The sequence below is a fragment of the Camellia sinensis genome, chromosome 1 (assembly GCF_055761805.1).
Source record: "Camellia sinensis isolate YWXY chromosome 1, ASM5576180v1, whole genome shotgun sequence".
Taxonomy (NCBI): domain Eukaryota; kingdom Viridiplantae; phylum Streptophyta; class Magnoliopsida; order Ericales; family Theaceae; genus Camellia; species Camellia sinensis.
In genome coordinates this window covers 205363403-205379721 of record NC_138961.1, presented here as the reverse complement: position 1 = coordinate 205379721, position 16319 = coordinate 205363403, and the positions used below count along the sequence as shown (strand labels likewise).

At 37.9% G+C, this 16319-nt stretch overlaps 1 protein-coding gene across 2 annotated transcripts in view; it reads left to right on the top strand.

Moving 5' to 3' along the window:
- LOC114309010 (protease Do-like 7) overlaps positions 1-16319 on the top strand; it is a 208423-nt gene that overhangs the window by 171791 nt on the left and 20313 nt on the right. Inside the window, exons 13-22 of one of the 2 annotated variants that reach the window (XM_082924080.1) lie at positions 274-399; positions 1710-1799; positions 6018-6083; positions 6184-6240; positions 6757-6822; positions 7238-7345; positions 9734-9814; positions 12579-12628; positions 12865-13030; positions 13936-14454. In XM_082924080.1, coding sequence (XP_082780206.1) covers positions 274-399; positions 1710-1799; positions 6018-6083; positions 6184-6240; positions 6757-6822; positions 7238-7345; positions 9734-9814; positions 12579-12628; positions 12865-13030; positions 13936-14454 — 1329 coding nt within the window. The remainder of the gene's footprint in view (positions 1-273; positions 400-1709; positions 1800-6017; positions 6084-6183; positions 6241-6756; positions 6823-7237; positions 7346-9733; positions 9815-12578; positions 12629-12864; positions 13031-13935; positions 14455-16319) is intronic. The other variant, XM_082924083.1, reaches the window with a different exon arrangement.

The following is a 16319-nucleotide window of genomic DNA, read 5'->3' as shown; positions in this document are numbered from 1 at the left end:
ACCATTATGAATTTAAGGAGTGTCAAATATTCCTTCTTCTGCGGCTAGGGCTATAGAAGTTTATGGAAGATCTGAACGCTTAATGAAGTGTCAGAAAAAGAAAAAGAAAGAGCCCCAAGTGTTGGGACATTCTTGTCAACCCTCATTTTGCTGCTAACTCAACTTTTGATCATCCGTATTTGTTTCTTTGCAATTTATGAAAACCTTGTTGGTTCTGTCTCAAGCCAAAAGTTTTAATTGTAATTACCCTTCCCCCCCCCTTTCTACTTACAGGCAGCATCTGGGACTAAAGGGGGTTCAAGTGGTTCCCCAGTAATTGATTGGCAAGGCAGGGCAGTGGCGTTGAATGCTGGGAGCAAGTCGTCAAGTGCTTCGGCATTTTTCTTACCTTTAGACAGAGTGAGTATCTTTGCGATTATTTTCTGTGACTTGTATGTCATGCTTTCGTTGTTGTCAAGGACGGAGGTTAACTGCTTGTGGTCTATTGGAGATGTAACTGAATTCAGTTACCTGACCTGATTCAGACAGGGAGTTTACAGCTGTCGAATGATCATAATTTGAACTCACCTTGATGCAATTAACCTATCTGATAATATGCTTTTCAACCTTAGAACTTAATTTAGTGCACATTATTTATTCGAAAATGAAGAACAACCTTCTATCGTCGCCTGCTCAAACCATGGAGAATGAAGTGAGATAACTTTACCATTATTCTCTCTGTTTTTATTTTTTATTTTTCTTGTAATATCAACTCTTACAGTAAAGGTTAATCTACTATCTTTTGAATATCTAAATCAAATGCTGTTTTTTATTAACATTTTACAATTCTTGTTCATTTCTTCTCTATAGTTTGATTCTGTTGTCTAGTCCTGCATGCTACCTTTGTTGGTTCATTTTCCATTCATACTGTTTTGAAGTTTGTTTACCTTTATCGTTCTTTTTATGGCTTTATTTTCTCTGCACAATCAAGGACCTTGCCTTCTTGTTTGGTCTTCCTATTACATCTACTGATGTTTTTATACTAGATTTGTCAGTTTTCACTTGTCTGTCTCTGTTTATTATATACATTAATTTCAAGTACAAAATTTGGATAAGCTTGTGTGCCAGGCTCTGAGGCTTTCCCTCTTGCCTTCTGCTTTGGCATGTAAATGCTGCACAGAACCAGCTTGACCTTCGGGTTTAATGGGCTAGGGAACCATCTGAGATCGATTTTGGTAGAGTAGTATCCTTCAATAAGAAGTGTTTGAAGGTTCAATCTTATAAGTTTAAGCTTCTGGAAAGCCAAAACCTACCACTTTGTCTACCTAACCAAACCATCTGAACTGAAAAAGTAGCATTTATACTTCCATGTGTTGGATTAGCCCATTCGTTAGCCTTTATTTATTTATTTTGTGATGCGGACGTGGATGCTGTACAGTGTTTTTATGTTTCTGTGTGAGGGTTGCATTGTGGGATGCCAGTCTAAATAAATGCACCCATCAATTTTTTGTTCTACAGGCACCTGTACAAGTGTTTATCCTTAAGGTACAAGGTTAATAATGTATGTAGTGGGTGTTAAGAGAAATTAAGCGGGTGTATTTAGAAGCTCCCTATCTACAACTGATAATTCTATAGATTTGAAGCCTTCAATTTCCAATTGATAGATTGATGCCATCTCAATTAAATGTTTTAGTTTCTAAGTTAATCTTGTCATTATATACTATTTGCAGGTTGTAAGGGCATTAAAATTCTTGCAGAAGGCTAGAGATTCTTTTAGAGATAAATGGCAGGTGGTTTCTATTCCTCGTGGTACGCTTCAGGTTTGTTAATTCTTATACTTGTAGGTTTTATTTTGATTCAATGCTCCCATTTGTTTTGTTTTTGTCTAAACTGCATTCAACAGGATAACATATTTTGGTGGATCATGAGCCATATCTCTGAAATTGTCTTGTTTTTTTTTTTTGGCTTGAGTTTATGATTTAACAAATTGTTTTTTTGCTTGCAAAACATTTATTTGTCTTTTGTTGTTTTCAGCCTAAAATGTCTAATTCTTATAAGCTTCCAATCTCTCATTTAGTTTGCTAACTCTTTTTCCTTATTTATCTTTTACTTATTATGGTTTGTTCCCTATGGTTCTGTCTGGAGCTATAAATTCAATGATTTTCAATTTTGAGAATCTTCAATCTTGCACTTTAAACTTTTGTACTTTTTGAGTGCTGCTTTAATTTCCACATCTGTATAAAATAATTCCTAAGGTAGTTCTTTTTTGGTAAAGTAAATACGGTAGAGAGGATGCCATCTGCCCAGGTAGCAAGGCATCACTAGTTGACTCTGCTCGTGCTTGTGTTCAAGTCCCACAAGGGGCCACCCGTCTTCACTAACTATTAACCTTAGTAACACTTGTAATAATATGAAGTTCTTAATGGTACCAAAAAAGTAAATATCTAAGAAGTTTCTCGTACTTTGCTTTCTTTTGCCTTTTAACATCTGTTAAAATGTATGTATTATTGATTATTATCTTGTTATATTACAATGATTCCTATATATAGAAGAGAGGATGTGGGAAGAGAATAGGTGAGTGTGTAGTAGGTATGGAGTAGGTGAGTGTAGTAGGTATGGAGTAGGTGAGGAGTAGGTGGAGAGTAGGTGAAGTAGGTGAGTGTGTAGTAGGTGGTAGTGGTAGGTGTGTAGTAGGTGAATTTTAACAGCCCCCCGCAAACTCAAGGGGGATAGGAACTAACCAACTTGAGTTTGGAGAGAGTAACAAAACAAGAAAATACATAAAAATAAAAGAGGATAGGAGACACTGTATGGTCGTGTCAGACCATTGGTGAAGACACTGGATGGTGGTGTCATAACGTTGTAGAGGACACTGTATGGGGGTGTCATAACGTTGTAGAGGACACTGTATGGTGGTGCCATAACGGTGTAGAGGACACTGGATGGCGGTGTCAGACCGATGTAGAAGACAGTTTATGGGGTCATGTCGGACCGTTGTAGTAGACAATGTTGTGACAGTTGTTGTGACAGTTTACAGAGTCTTGCTGGACCCTTGTAGAAACTAACCGGAATCAATGTCGGGACAGTTTACAGAGTCTTGTCGGACCCATGAAGGAGCTAACCGGAATCAATGTCGGGACAGTTTACAGAGTCTTGGCGGACCCATAAAGGAGCTAACTGGAATCAATGTCGGGACAGTTTACAGAGTCTTGTCGGACCCCTAAAAAGTTGCACCCTCAAAAGGCGTGCCCAATCTGTCAAAAGGCGTGCCATCAAAAGGCGTGCCAAATCCATAAAAAGGCGTGCCATCAAAAGACGTGCCCAATCCATAAAAAGGTGTGCCAGATATGATGGCGAGGCACGTGAGTGCCTTGGCTGGCGCGCCCGTTTGTCGTCTGGCGTCAAGTGGCGTGCGATACGCGTGGCTGCCCCGGCTATTTAACCAAGACGGAGGCGGAGGCCGAGGCAGAGGCTGAGACAAGAAACTGAGAAAAAACTCTGAAAAACAAACTCTTCGTTGTCGGAGAGAGAAACTCGGTAATATTCTGTAACACGCTGTTGCCCAGAAAATGGCTTCGTCGTCCCGCGGTCTGCTCACCCTCTTTCCCGACCTCAACGAGTCAACAAGAGAGAGAACTGGTGCGGTGGCACTGGAACCTCAACCAAGCGCCCCGGAGTTTGCTCCGTTGAACTTTCCGATGCGGTCTGTGGAGCAAAGAATGGCAGTGCAGTCGGATGTGGAAGCCAATCAGTATACATTGAAGTCATGTGTGGAAACCATGACTGCGGTTACAAACTTGTCGAACCGGCTGCAGAGTAGGGCAAATGAGGTGCAGCAGTTAAACTCCCAGCTGGCTCTGCTCCAACGCATGTATAAGGATGCGCGAGCAGAGATAAGTGTGCTAAAGGCGGAAAATAAGGAGCTGAAGCGGAAGGTCACCGTGATGTTCCGTTTTGGAGGTCCGCCATATTCTGCAGTGGAGGAGCAGGGTGGAGTGATCGTGCCCAGTGGAGTGGGAAACACGGAGGCAGCACCGTCAAGGGCCGCCCAAGACGGAGGCAAAAAGAAAAGACCGGCGGCAGAGTAGAGAAGAAGTGAGGTTGATGTATGGCCGCTGCAAAAAAGAAAACAAAGCTTTTGTTGTTGTTTGTTTGTTTGGTTTTTTTTTTTTTTTTTTTTTTTTGTGTGTAGAAATGTGATGGGGGTTAATTCCCTGTCATGAATAAAACGATGTGTGGTGTGTTTTGGTTTATGATTTGTGTTTTTTTTTTTTTTTTTTTTTAAAATAGATATGTGATAAAATAAATGAAATTATAAAATCAATGGGGAACAGGTTGGCAGAAGAAAAGTTTAAAAGAAATGATGGGAAATATTAAAAGAAATGTGGGAGAAATGATGAGTGTAATGTGATGATGATAAAAGAAAATAAAAATCAGGAAGAGACATGCCACGTGAGTTGAAGAATAAAAAATAAAAAAAGGAAAAGGTTGAAAGATTAAAAAACTAGAGGTGCATGTGTGAGTGTGTGGGTCTCTTGTTTATATTAAAAAAACCAGAGGTGCATGTGTGAGTGTGTGGGTCTCTTGTTTATTTATTTATTCTTCCAAAACTGAAGAGAGAGGGATGTATGCCGTGTGTGTGAATGGTGTAGCAGTGTAGTGTGGGTCTCTTGAGTGGAATGTTAGAGAGAGAAGAGTGAGTGCCCCCCATGTGGTTCAGCCGAGAGAGAGAGGAGGTGCTGCATGTGTATTTCTTTACATTTTCAACACTCAAAAACAAAACCAGCCGAGAGAGAGAGAGCTCGAGTCAGCCCATCTGTTTGTGTCATAACGTGAACATGATGCATGTATGTATTATTGATTATTATCTTGTTATATTACAATGATTCCTATATATAGAAGAGAGGATGTGGGAAGAGAATAGGTGAGTGTGTAGTAGGTATGGAGTAGGTGAGTGTAGTAGGTATGGAGTAGGTGAGGAGTAGGTGGAGAGTAGGTGAAGTAGGTGAGTGTGTAGTAGGTGGTAGTGGTAGGTGTGTAGTAGGTGAATTTTAACAACATCATTGTATTTTTTACTCCTGCCTGACAATACATTATGAAGCTTTGTTCATAATGGTATCCGAATCTGGTCTATGAAAATGTGGTACTGAGAGTGGTTTGGATATTTATATAATTCATCTCATTATTCTTTCAAATACAGTACTTCTGTAGATTTTGCTTCATTTATAGTTGGTCACTGTTCATTCCAAAATAGAAAATGGATTTGATACGATTAAAAAAAAAGACATTATCAAAATAGGAATTTCCATTTTTCTTTTCCTACCGGCCTTTTTTGTGTGAACAAAGTCTTGGTACGTAGGGGCATTCTGGGCAGGTCCCACATAACGTTTCCAATTCAAATATTCACTTTTGTCTCCAAATGTAGTATCAGTTATTTGTATGTATCAGCTTCCTTTGCATTAATCAAGGATGTAGTTCAATGTTACAAATGAAGGCTTCATTGCCTGTGGGTATTTGTTTTGTTTTGTTTTTTTTCCCCATTTATGTTTTCCCTCCCTTCGAATTCCATCGTTAATAGGTGTATTATTTTGCTTTCATTTGTAACTGGATTGTCTCAGTGGGCTCAACTGGAAAAGTAGGATAAACTCATTACTTACTATAATTTATTCAACTTGTCTCAGACGGCATCTTGTTTCCATTTGACAAAGAAAAGAAAAAAAACAAAACTTCTTTGAAAACTCTAATGTGTCCTCCAAGATTTATGAAAATTACGAAATGGTGCCTTTTTGCTTTATTTGGTAATAATATCAATAAAGGGATCTCATTATTTAGAGATGGATTCATGTCTGTGGCCTCTTGTTTATGCATGAGTGACAAAGTAATGATACCATGCTGGTAACAATAAGTTCAAGATCTGCATAAAGCGAAAAAATACTTGCAAATAAGATCACACATGTGCTTGTTTCTTTATGTTTGGCATATGTATAGAATTCAAGATTTACTTTTGTATGATTTGGCATTACTAATTCATTATATAGGTGACATTTGTCCACAAAGGATTTGATGAGACACGTCGCCTTGGTCTCCGAAGTGAAACAGAACAGGTAGTTAGGTTCTTGTGAAAATTACATTCTTTCTTTCAATGATTTCTCAAAATAATAATTTGAGATGCTGATGCCTTAATGAGTTTTTTGACTGGATTAGATTGTGCGCCATGCCTCTCTAAGTGGAGAAACTGGAATGCTTGTTGTTGATACCGTCGTGAGTATACTTTCTTCACTGTGTTATAATTGATTGAGTAGAAATTTTCATGTCTTCATTGGCCCTGTTTGGTATAGCTTTTTTAAGCTAAAAGTTGATAATCAGAAATTAGAAGCTAAAAGCTCCCCTCCCATAGCTTCTAAATAATCCACCAAGGATCCTCTAGAGTGTTTTTTTTCTAAAGTTTCCTAAAGTGGTGCATTGTGTGGTTGAGATTTAATGCTGGAAAATTGATGTGACTTGTCATTAAATCTCAACCACACAATGCACCACTCTAGGAAACTTTAGGAAAAAAAAACTCTAGAGGATCCTTGCTCAGCTTTTTTTCATCTTATTTAAGTTATTTCTGGATAATAAGCTATAAGCAGAAGCTACACCAAATAGTTTGGCACGGAATTCCAAATTAAAATAAGTTGTAATCAGCTTATAGAAGCTGCAACAAACAGCCCCATTGTCTGCTATCATTCTGGACTTGTTCCTGTCTTCAATGTCTGCTATCATTCTGGACTTGTTCAGGTGCCAGGTGGCCCAGCTCACAATCTTTTGGAGCCTGGTGACGTGCTTGTTTGCATAAATGGGGACGTAAGTATTTCTTCAACCGTGTGCCGTATATATTGTCCATTTGTGTGCAATGCTTACTTCCTATTATGTCTTTTATATGAAAGCTCTTTGAAAGTAGGAGCTTCAAACAATGCTCGTAGTTTAGGGGTGTGCAGTTCTGAAACTTTTTTTGGAGCTGTATTTGCTATTTTTCGATGAAAATTGTTATCGAATATTCACTTTCTGTCCTACCAATAAATGAATTTTTGGTTTTGTAGCGTATTTTATTCTGCATTTATTTCATTATAGAGCTGTTTTTTTAAGCAACCAGGTTTAACTTTCCAGTAACCAATTCATGCTGATTTCTGGTTGTGGAATTTAATTCATAATTTTCATGTTGAAGTGCTGAAGTATGACCAAATGTTTTGTCTTTGATATATTGAAATTTTTATTGCAGGTAACTACTCAGTTCCTGAAAATGGAAACATTACTTGATGACAGTGTGGACCAGAAGATTACATTACTGATTGAAAGGGGTGGCACACCATTGACTGTAGACTTGGTGGTGAGATTTACTATTGCACATTTTGTGTCTTCCTTTGGTTATGTAAAGTATTTGTTAATGGTTTTACTTCTTTATGGCAGAGTGCTATAATTGTTTCTATAGATGTCATAAGTTGCTGTGGTAGATAATGAAACTGCCTGTTGTTCCAAAGTTAAGAGATGTTGATCGACTTATATGTACATTATTCCATCCTTTAGTGTGCTCCACATAGTTGGTAAGGAGCATCATGGAAAAATTTGGATGCCAGTATGTTCTTCAGTTATTCTGTAAAGCTCCTGCTCTTGTGTTATGTGACATCTGTTATCAGAATTGTACAATACATGATATGTATCACATTGTTCAATTTGATACACCAAACAATTGATCAATATTGGGGGGTGAGTCGACTGGAAGCCGGAATTGCAATGGGATCGAAGAATCACAAGGGAAATTGTTGAATCAAGCATATCGCGCGATACACATGCAGTTGACCCAACCCGAAAACGGGTGTGGAGTCCTATTGTCTTTTTTGTGTGTGTGTGTGTGTGTGTGTGTGTGGATGGATGAAAAAGGTTTCTACAGACATTTAAGAGTGTAGAGGGTTACTTCTACTGCATCCCTTTCCTTCCTTATTTTATTTCTCGGCACTCTCAAACCCTAAAATTTCTCCAGAAAATATTCTTCTTTCTCTCTACAATATTTAGCTTACTTAGCCAAATTTATCCATGTGTTTCTACTTTAAAAAAAGGAGTTTTCTGGAGGCATCAAGTGAAAGGTTTGAATAAGTGATAGTAATTTGGGTATTTGAATTACCTTTGTTAGCGCCTCAGAATAATAAAATGCACTTCAATTGCAACTATTTTGAGGAGGACTATTGTGGTGGAGTAATTTGTATGAAGAATCACTTCGTGGGAACCCATGATAATGTCGCCCCATGTAATCAAGTTTCTGAAGATATTAGAAATCATTTTTTTAACAAATGTTGGGAGAAAAACAAAGCAATGGTGTTGATGTTGAATGCTTTTTGAAGAACAAAATGTGTGTCCTAAAACGAAGGAGGCCATGGATGCATAAGTCACAAAACGGAAGAGAACATAACAAACTTCACATCAAATATATTTTTCTATGTATATATATATATATTTTCCTTTGTATTTTAAAAATTATGATTGAACCTTTACGATTCATGATTTGGGAAAAAATAATCGCTATTTAAGGTTCGTATCTCAGTTTGACAATGTGCTTGTTATTATTTTTATTTTTAAATCTCGTAGAAATTTACAGTTAAGGTTGAGCTGTATCCAACTTATATCGCAGGTTGTGTCTGTGTTTTGAATCTGTTAACTGAATGGACTATCATTGTTCATCAGTTAACTAATTTTCAGATAAATTCATTTGGCCTGTAGAAAACTGAATGGTTTTCTGAGTAGTGTAACAAGGCCAGAGAGATCATAACAGGCATTCCTTTGGATCAGAAAACTACAAGTGCAGTTGTGAAGGTTGTTTACAGGTTTCTGAGGAACGAAGGAGGCTTTAAAGTCTAACCTATCTGAAGGAACTTTTCATGGAATCTCAATCTGCTGGTTGATTTTGCATTGTGGAGCTAACATATTAGCCTGTTGATTTATTTCTGTCACGTAATGCTGTACTTGTTGGTATAATTGTAACTCATTTCTGTTATCTATATTACATTCTTCTGATTAATTTAGATCTTGTGTGATTGTTTCTCTTCTGATTTCTTTATTGAACTGTTTTGGGCACGTGTTCTATGAAGAGTTCTTGGTTTTGAGTTGGGTTCATTTGAGGACTTTGAATGCACTCCCTCTTGGACTCTTGAGTGGAGTATTTGACTTACAAGAAAGGATCAAGTAAGATCTTATGAATTTTGACTGGAGCAATTAAGTGGTATTCTGAATTTTTTCTTAACCTTGTGCACAGTTTGTTTGTTACTTTCGTTTCTCCGTAAGATAGGAATTGGCAATTAAAATATTGGGATGCTTTGATATTGTGTATATATTATTCATTTTGACATGAGTTTCCACCCTTCAATATCTGTTTTTTTCCCCCCTTTAATTTTTTAGGGATCTTGGGTAGTGTCATGAGGTATATATTGTTCTATTATTTTTTGTTGTAACGACGTTCTTTGTGATCAATCTCTCATATAACAGATATAATTTTTGTTGCTGGAAGTACGAATAATTTTGTGCTGGAAAACATTTATGAGTGACTGACATAATAAAATATGCACAGTATTATGTGTCAGTGTCACCAATCTTGACTCCATTCTTGATGTGGATATCAATCTTCTTAGTCAAGGTCCTTTTGAGGAGTATTGTCTGTCTTTGTGTGCCTTTTTGCTTTTCATACAGTAGTGGTGTAAGTTTAACCTGTTCTGCTGATGCTTTTCAGGTTCAAGATCTACACTTAATAACTCCTGACTACTTCTTGGAAGTAAGTGGTGCTGTGATACACCCTCTTTCGTATCAACAGGTCAGTTGGAACTTGCCGCTTAGTGTTCATGACTTTCTTGGTTACATACTTCTATTTGTAGAAGTTTTATTTATTATGATATGTGTGCATTTTCTCATAGCTGTGTTAAATGAATGCACAAAGAAAACACATTAAGTACCTATGCCAGAGATGTTGGGATATTGGAGTCAAAGTTGGGTGTGGAAATGTTGGGGTATGGTTTCGGCTCACTTTCTGTTGGATGCTCACTAAGTGGGCAATTGTTAGAATGGAAGGAGCAATAGATTCCTAGTTCACTTTAAATACCCTACAATATAATTCCATTATGCTTTCTTGTTTTAAAGGTATTGTAAAATGGCTGTAAGTGCCCTTGTGGGTGCTCATGTTTCATTTCACCCTTAGTTCAAAAGAAGGAAAATTAGATTTAGATATTTCACTGTGTTGTCTTGTCCTAAGATTTAGTAGTTAGCTCTACCTGAAACCTAAATTAATTTGCCCAAAGATATATGCCCGAGTCTTACGCAATGTTTATGTTTACAATGCTGACTTGTTCCTTGTACTAAGTTTTGTGCACATCATATTTTTGTACTGATGATCTTTCATAAATGATATAAAGACAAAAACCTGTTCTCCAATGGTAAAGGTCATACCCAATGCATAAGTTTCCCATTTACGCTAGTGTTTGGAAGAGATAGTAAGTAGGCGGCACTTTTTTTTTCTTGGGGGTGGAAAGGTTGATTCTCGTGACTTGAACCTGCAGCACAGCACTGGGAGCGGATAACACTTGCCATTGCCCTAGGTTATGACCTCTAAATCTGTCCAATATTGCTTGGTTTATATTCTACTAGCTATTGTCACACGTGATGCGTGTGCAATTCAAATAAGTAAAAATAAAACAAAATGTTTACTATATATTATGTGCTACTCAAGTGGTGAGTCTTCTTCATTAGACCCAAGGTCCAAGGTTTGAGTCTCACTTCTCTCATCTATCAATTTTTTTTTAATTTTTTATTTTAAGTAGAAAAATGAGGGACGCGTGGCATAAAGAGAAGCAAGCAAAGGCTTGGACAGTCTTCACTTAATATAATAGTATAGATATATGTAGATAATCACTTATTATTGGTTCACTCATTGTTTATTGCTAGACAGCTCAAGGAACTATAGGGAAATTTCTTTTTCTCATTCGTAATTGTGTTACCTAGTAAACTCTAACAAATTTTTTCATTTGGAGTTTCTTTCGTTTTTATCTTACTGCTCATTATTTATGTCACTCCTGTATGGTCCTATGTACATGGGGAGTTTAAGGGAGGAAAAAGCAACTATACTCCTGAAAATTTGGAACTGCTATAAATTCTACAAAAGGTGAAATTGAGTGAGGAAACTTCTATGAGACTAAAATTTGAAAGGAGTTTATGCTGGCGACCCCACCTTATAAAAAGTGCCCTATTACACTCGCCGGATGTTTCATATTATGACCGATGCACCCTTCTCCTTGGGGTATTTTGGCAAGTCCAGTGTAGGTGGGACCTATTTGGAGTTAAGTAATTGAGTTATTAACATTTTTTGTCAATTTGGTTGTTAATCCCTTCTGAGACGCCTTTATCGTATCCCTGAACTAATTGGGTATTATCCAGTCCCCTATCCTGACTCATCCAAACACACAACTATTAGTCCTGTGATCTTTTGTCCTAGGACTGTTTCTCTTAGGTTTCATAATCCCATCTTATTCCATTCTTGAAAATAATGTGGTCTGAGAGTTTCAAGATGCTAGATGAGTATGAAGACTTATATGGAGATAAGAGAGAATAGAAGAGAGAGAAAGAGGGATTGGAGATTATGGGATGCGTAAAATGCATATGAAAGAGAGACTCAGAGAGAGGGAGAGTGCTTAAAACTTGATTTCTTTCCAACTTTCTATTCATCCTGCTGTCTGAATCCTGTTTCATTGTACCTATGTATAGGTGTTGTCAAACCTGGAAACTGGTAGAAACATGCTGAAACACTTAATAGTGAATATAGACTTTAAATTGTATTTATAAATTTCTGCAGAGGAAGTACATCATGCATAATAAAGCCTCCTGATATAGTTACAAAAAATGAATCTAATTGGTATTTGGTTGATTGTGGATCTTTAATTAAGCATGCCCTGAAGACTTGGGTATTAAACTTGAAGGCCCATGATTTGAGGATTTAACCTCAAGTTGCTTTTGTATGCTAACAAGTGTTTCACTTATCTGAATTTTTATCTTTATCATTGCTTTTATAACTTCAGATATTCGGTTAATATGAAAATGTTACCTATTCATCTATTTTCTTCTATTACAAAGAGATATATTTCATCCCTTCTATTTTATTTTTTCTACTGCATTTATTTTATGGTTTCTAAGCTCATAAAACTAGGCACATATTTGTGTAATGTTTTCATCATTTGTCATTACAATAAATGAATGATTGGAGCACCATTGCATTTTGGCAACATGACCTGCACAAATTTGTAGCTTTTGGTGCACATGATTTCCCTACCCTAGTGGGAAGGGTATTCTTGATGCCATCACAGTTTTTCAAGGTGATCTCATTTCTAATACATTCAGGCATATCATTCTATGTTAGTTATTTCATATTCTCTCATTTGATGCTAGGGAAAAAAAATATAATTATGTTTTATTTAATTTCGGTTGGATGCCAGTGTTTTTTTAGTTGCAGCTTACCTGCTGTTAAGATAACCTGCTCTGCTTATTGTTGTAAATATGTCTTAACTTGTTTTCTCTTGTTTTTTTGGTGTCAGGCGAGAAATTTTCGTTTCCACTGTGGCCTTGTATATGTTTCAGAACCAGGGTATGTCTATCCTTATCATGTGAATTTAGATTGATACTTGAATTCTATTCTTATTCAAATCTTGTTACATACTGCATTGGCTGTGCATATATTGGTTAAATTTCTATGTTTAGTACAAGTCATTTGTGGCAACACGGGAGGCTGTTGTCACCATTTGATATCTAGAGCAGAGAGATCACCTTGAATTTTCTGTTACAATCTCTCATTGGAAATAGTTGTGTACTTACCAATTTCAGATATATGCTTTTTAGAGCTGGAGTTCCTCGGCATGCCATTATTAAAAAGTTTGGAGGTAAGGAAATATCACAACTTGAGGATCTGATTTCTGTTCTTTCTAAGCTGGCTAGGGGTGCTCGAGTGCCTTTGGAATATATAAGCTACACAGATCGACATCGAAGGAAGGTATTAATTGTTATTTACGTTCATGTTAGAATCTATCAAAAGACTTCCAATATGATATTTTGCACCAAATGGGCATCACTGAGCTGAAAACAGTTTTGTCTTCCTTTGCATACCAAGTCTACTTCAGTTAGCATTCATGTTTTGTGTGGATTCACTTTTATTTAATTTTAACTATCGTCCAAGGACCTCCATTGAAAGGAGCAAGTCATGGCTTTCTGTATGTGGTAAAAGTACCACAATGGTTGGAAGGCTTCAGCCCAAGTATTCTAAACTATCCCCCATTTTTGCATTTGTTACCAGCGAATCCTAGAGGTGATAGTTCTTTATGATCCATGTGCTATATCGTTTTACCTTGTCCATGTTGAAGCCTGTCTGGACCAACCTTGAAGAGGTGGCCCAAATACAGGAGTGGTATTTTTGAGGCTTGTGTCCTCCCCTGCTGTGTCTCTCAAGGTACCTTTGTGTTTGTTCGTTAGGTTTGTTAACTCTCCAAAAATTATGTTGGCCTAGTTTGCCTCTTTTAGTCTGCACTGTCTTCTTTAGCTAATGACATGCCTGAGCCTTATTCTTCATAACATTTTTAGCTCCCTAATCTGAGTAGATATCTCAAAGATGCATTTTGGGCTCAAGAAATCCTTGATTATCATTGATGAGTGTTCATGAGCATGAATATGTGCAGCCAAGCTGTCTTAAATGGTTTTGTTTTTTTTTTTTATTTTAAAATTTATCTCTTGCTCTATAATAGACATATATATATATATATATATATTCATAGATGTAACTATGCAAATGTATAAATTGGTATACATATGTATCTATGTAACTATTGTCATGTGTGCACATATATTTCTTCATTATGCTTGTGAGTTGAGAGAATTTTTTTATCTCACCTCTTTTTGCTGCAGTCTGTCCTCGTCACAATTGATCGCCATGAATGGTATGCACCTCCTCAGATTTACACTCGCAATGACAGTACTGGTTTATGGACAATAAAGCCTGCTTTGCCACCTGAATCTCCATTCTTGTCCCTTGGCATGAATAAGGCCAAACAAGCTCTTGCAAAACATACAGTTCCATCAGATGCTGGTGAGGCTAGTCTAATGGAGGATGTGCATCATGATATCAACCAAGACTCAACAGATGGTTTCACTAGTATCGAAACTAGTTCTGAATATGTTGCTGAGGGATTACATTCTCGTGATGACTCTGATATTGGAATCAAAAAACGGCGAGTAGAACAGGATTCATCTGCTGATAGCATTGTTATTGCTAACTGTTCCTTACATGAGCCTAGAGAAGAAAAGTTGGAGGACTCGACAAACTCAGAAAATGCTTTCCTGGAAGATTATCAAGGTGTATCAGTCACAGCAGCTAATGCTTCAGTAGCTGAGCGTGTTATAGAACCTACTCTTGTGATGTTTGAGGTAATTTTGTCGAGGATTCATATTATACTGTCTTTGTTGGTTGTCTTTTGACTATTTATTGTATTAATTTTTGTTTATTTTTGCTATTTTTGTTTATTTATCATTACTATTATTAATTATTGTCATTACTATTAGTAATGGAAATAGTAGAAGTAGTTTGTTGCTGGATGGCATCAAACTTGGCAGGATTAAGAGTCATTGGAAAAAAGAATAATATAAATAGAAGGCAAAAGATTTGGATAGAAAATTACTGAGGATGGATGTGTAAATGCTAAGTTCAGAAGACACTTGTGAGTCGTGACCATACTAGTTATTAAGCGGATGAAGAGTTGGGATTCAAAACCAATTTGGTATTCGTGAAGAAGTAATCCTCTTATCATTTTTCTCATGGATCTGCTTTAATTCTATTGTAAAAGTGCAACACCTTTTCTTTTCTACACCTATTTGGCTATTTTGATTTCCCTTTCATGATATGATACATGAGGTGACAATGATGTTGGCAAACCTGTGGGGGACCACTTTTGTTGAAATGCAGTTAAACTTTTTATCTTGGAATGTGCGAGACCTGAATGATAGGGACAAGAGGGTGGCAGTGAAAGCAGTTTTGCGCAGTGCAAGAGCGGATGTGGCGTGTTTGCAGGAAACAAAGATGATGGTGGTGGGCGGGGAGGGAGGGAGAGATTTGTGGAGTGGCTCTATCTGCCAGCCATTGGCACAACAGGTGGGATACTTTTGTGTTGGGACTCTAGGTTGGTTGTGAAGGAAGAGGAGGAGGTGGGTGGTTTTTCCGTGTCTTGCCTGTTTCGGTGTGTGGAGGATTAGTTTCGATGGGTGTTTACTGGGGTGTATGGCCCGGTGCGGAAGTTAGATTAGGGAGAGTTCCTATCCGAGTTAGAAAATGTGGCTTTTCAATGGTTGGCGCCATGGTGTGTGGGGGGTGATTTTAATATGGCAAGGTGGCCGATAGAGAAGGTGGGGAGTACCCAAGTGTTGAGTTTGATGGGGGCTTTCTGCTCATTCATTGACGAGATGAGGTTGATTGATATACCTCTTCACGGGGGGAGTTTCATGTGGTCGAATGGACAAAGTTTGTCTCGGATTGATCGTTTCCTACTTTTAGGGGATTGGGAGGAACATTTTGTGGATGTGATTCAGACTCGTTTGCCTCGTCTAGTGTTGGATCATTGGCCTCTACTACTTGACAGTGGGGGGACTCGCTGCGGTCTAACGCCTTTTCGGTTTGAGAATATGTGGCTGCAATTCGATGGTTTCTTGGAGGTGGTCCGAGGTTGGTGGACTAACTATGTGGTGACCGGATCGCCTAGCTGTAAGTTGGCTAAGAAATTGAAATTGTTAAAAGGGGACTTGAAGAGGTGGGATAAGGAGGTGTTTGGTCAGTTGGAGGGCCAGAAGGCAAAGGTGGTGGCTCTACTTCACTCCCTGGACGAATTAGAGGCTTATGGCGGTTTGTCAGCTGATGATGTGGCGAGGAAGGAGGCAACTAGACAGGATTATGTTGTATTTCTCGCATGGAGAAAGTGAGTTATTGGCAAAAATTCAGGTGCTTGTGGTTGAAGGCAGAGGATCAGAATACAAAGTTTTTTCATCGGATGGCTAATGCTCACCGTCGAGTGAATCAGATTAATAGGTTGCGAGTGGGTGGTCGGGATTTGGGTATGGAGGAGGAGATTCAGGAGGGGATTGTGTCCTTCTATCAGTATTTGTTTCGGCCTCAAGCAAGGGAGTGGCAGCCAGGGATGGATGGGGTTCATTTTGACACGATCTCGGTGGAGGACAAAATGGCTTTGGAGCGTACCATCTTGGAAGAGGAGGTTTTTGGGGCCTTGCGGGCGATGAGTGGGGAC